The 1,509-nt window shown below is 38.2% G+C and overlaps 1 protein-coding gene across 1 annotated transcript in view; it reads right to left on the minus strand.

Moving 5' to 3' along the window:
• Positions 1-1,187, minus strand: part of LOC117119353 (properdin-like) — a 9,358-nt gene extending 8,171 nt beyond the window's left edge. The window contains exons 1-2 of the mRNA XM_033264144.1: positions 1,049-1,187; positions 1-196 (exon numbers count right to left, since the gene is read on the minus strand). Of these exons, the coding sequence (XP_033120035.1) occupies positions 1-196; positions 1,049-1,139 (287 nt within the window). The 5' untranslated portion in view covers positions 1,140-1,187. The remainder of the gene's footprint in view (positions 197-1,048) is intronic.
• Between the last annotated feature and the right edge of the window lie 322 nt (positions 1,188-1,509).

Raw genomic sequence — 1,509 nt, forward strand, 5'->3', positions numbered from 1 at the left:
GGTGGAAGGTCTTCCAACGGCAGCTCGTCTTCACATATCACACACTTTTGTCCTCTCTTGTTTTTAGAGAATCCAACAGATCCTTCAAGTGAGCAGCAATACGCAAGGTTACCGCCGGGGAAGTTGTTGACTTTTGTATTGCATTTGAAAACACCAGGGCCCTTTTTTATATATTGTTTGAAACAGTAGCTTGAAACTAAATTAAAGAAAAAAATGTTACATTAAGACTAGTTCATTATAGACTGACTCGATATAACAAACGCAAGTGTTTACGACGTACGTTTACGCCTATCGTCAAGTTGGCCCTTTGGAACAATATCAAGGGGCTGCATATAATTTCGTGAGTGATTATTGGTAACTATAGAAACAAGGACTAGCCAATCTTCCATCATCAACAGCCATGTCAATCCAAGTTAAGAAAGATCTCCCACCTGGTGCTGACTTAAGCTGGCCAGAATGGAAATGCCTTAACCGCCTAAGATCTAGAGGTATCGGCCATTGTAGAGCCACTCTAAAAAAGTAGGGATATCTCAAACAGAAATAACATCACCTCTCTGTGGTTCTGAACCAAAGACTATGAACAAAGAGTACTCTTTGCTATGAAACACCTTCTCAGATGTCCTGTACTACAACAGGCATGAGAAGAGATTGACTTGGCTGCGTCTAATGACACTGCCAAAGATTATGTTCATCTAGAACTTCAGTTCGTTGATATCAGAAGTAAAGTTGATGCACACGGAAACATTTGACAAATGTTTAACAAAAGTATGAAAAGTCATGACGTCACCAACGATAAATTACAAATGTTTTGCTTTTAAAAATAGTACAGGCCAAAATGCTAAACATAAAATATTATATTAGGTAGAGTACTTTATATCGGACGACGGTGGCTACTTCCTGGGTTGAGCAAGATGTAAATATTGGCATTACATAAACGTATCTAATATGAGTTCCTTATTTCCTTGTATGAGTAAGAAGGTGTCTGAATCGACTTTGATAATGACGATACCCTCATAAAAGTATAAATTCCATAGGCCTATCAACTTACCAGTAGGCAATAGAGCAATAGCAATGAAGACGAAACATACTCTGCACCCTATGTCGGCCATTCTTAATCTTGGTTTAGGACTACTGTACATATAAACTTTGTGATGCTCTGTATGAAACTGTTTAATTCCTGCATACGTTACTGGTGAACAGGGAAAAGGAAAGGGATTGGTTAAACAGGAACGAATGAGCCCACTTGCTATTGGTCCGTCTGAACAAGGTGAACCATTGCATAGCGAGCTACCCTACTTGTGCACGTCAGTAGCTATATGACGATTACGCGTACGTGACGTATAGTTAGGCTGAATCAATACCGACACCAATACCAGCTCCAACACCAACAATTATTGAACTACTACTATTAATACTTGTTAGAGATGATTTTTAAGATACACACATACAGAATAAGATACACAAACCAACGTTACGTTGATTATTACAATTTAATAAATTCAGTAATAA

This window comes from Anneissia japonica, unplaced genomic scaffold, assembly GCF_011630105.1.
Source record: "Anneissia japonica isolate Jap-2015-1 unplaced genomic scaffold, ASM1163010v1 scaffold287806_len661372_cov189, whole genome shotgun sequence".
In the NCBI taxonomy this organism is placed as follows: domain Eukaryota; kingdom Metazoa; phylum Echinodermata; class Crinoidea; order Comatulida; family Comatulidae; genus Anneissia; species Anneissia japonica.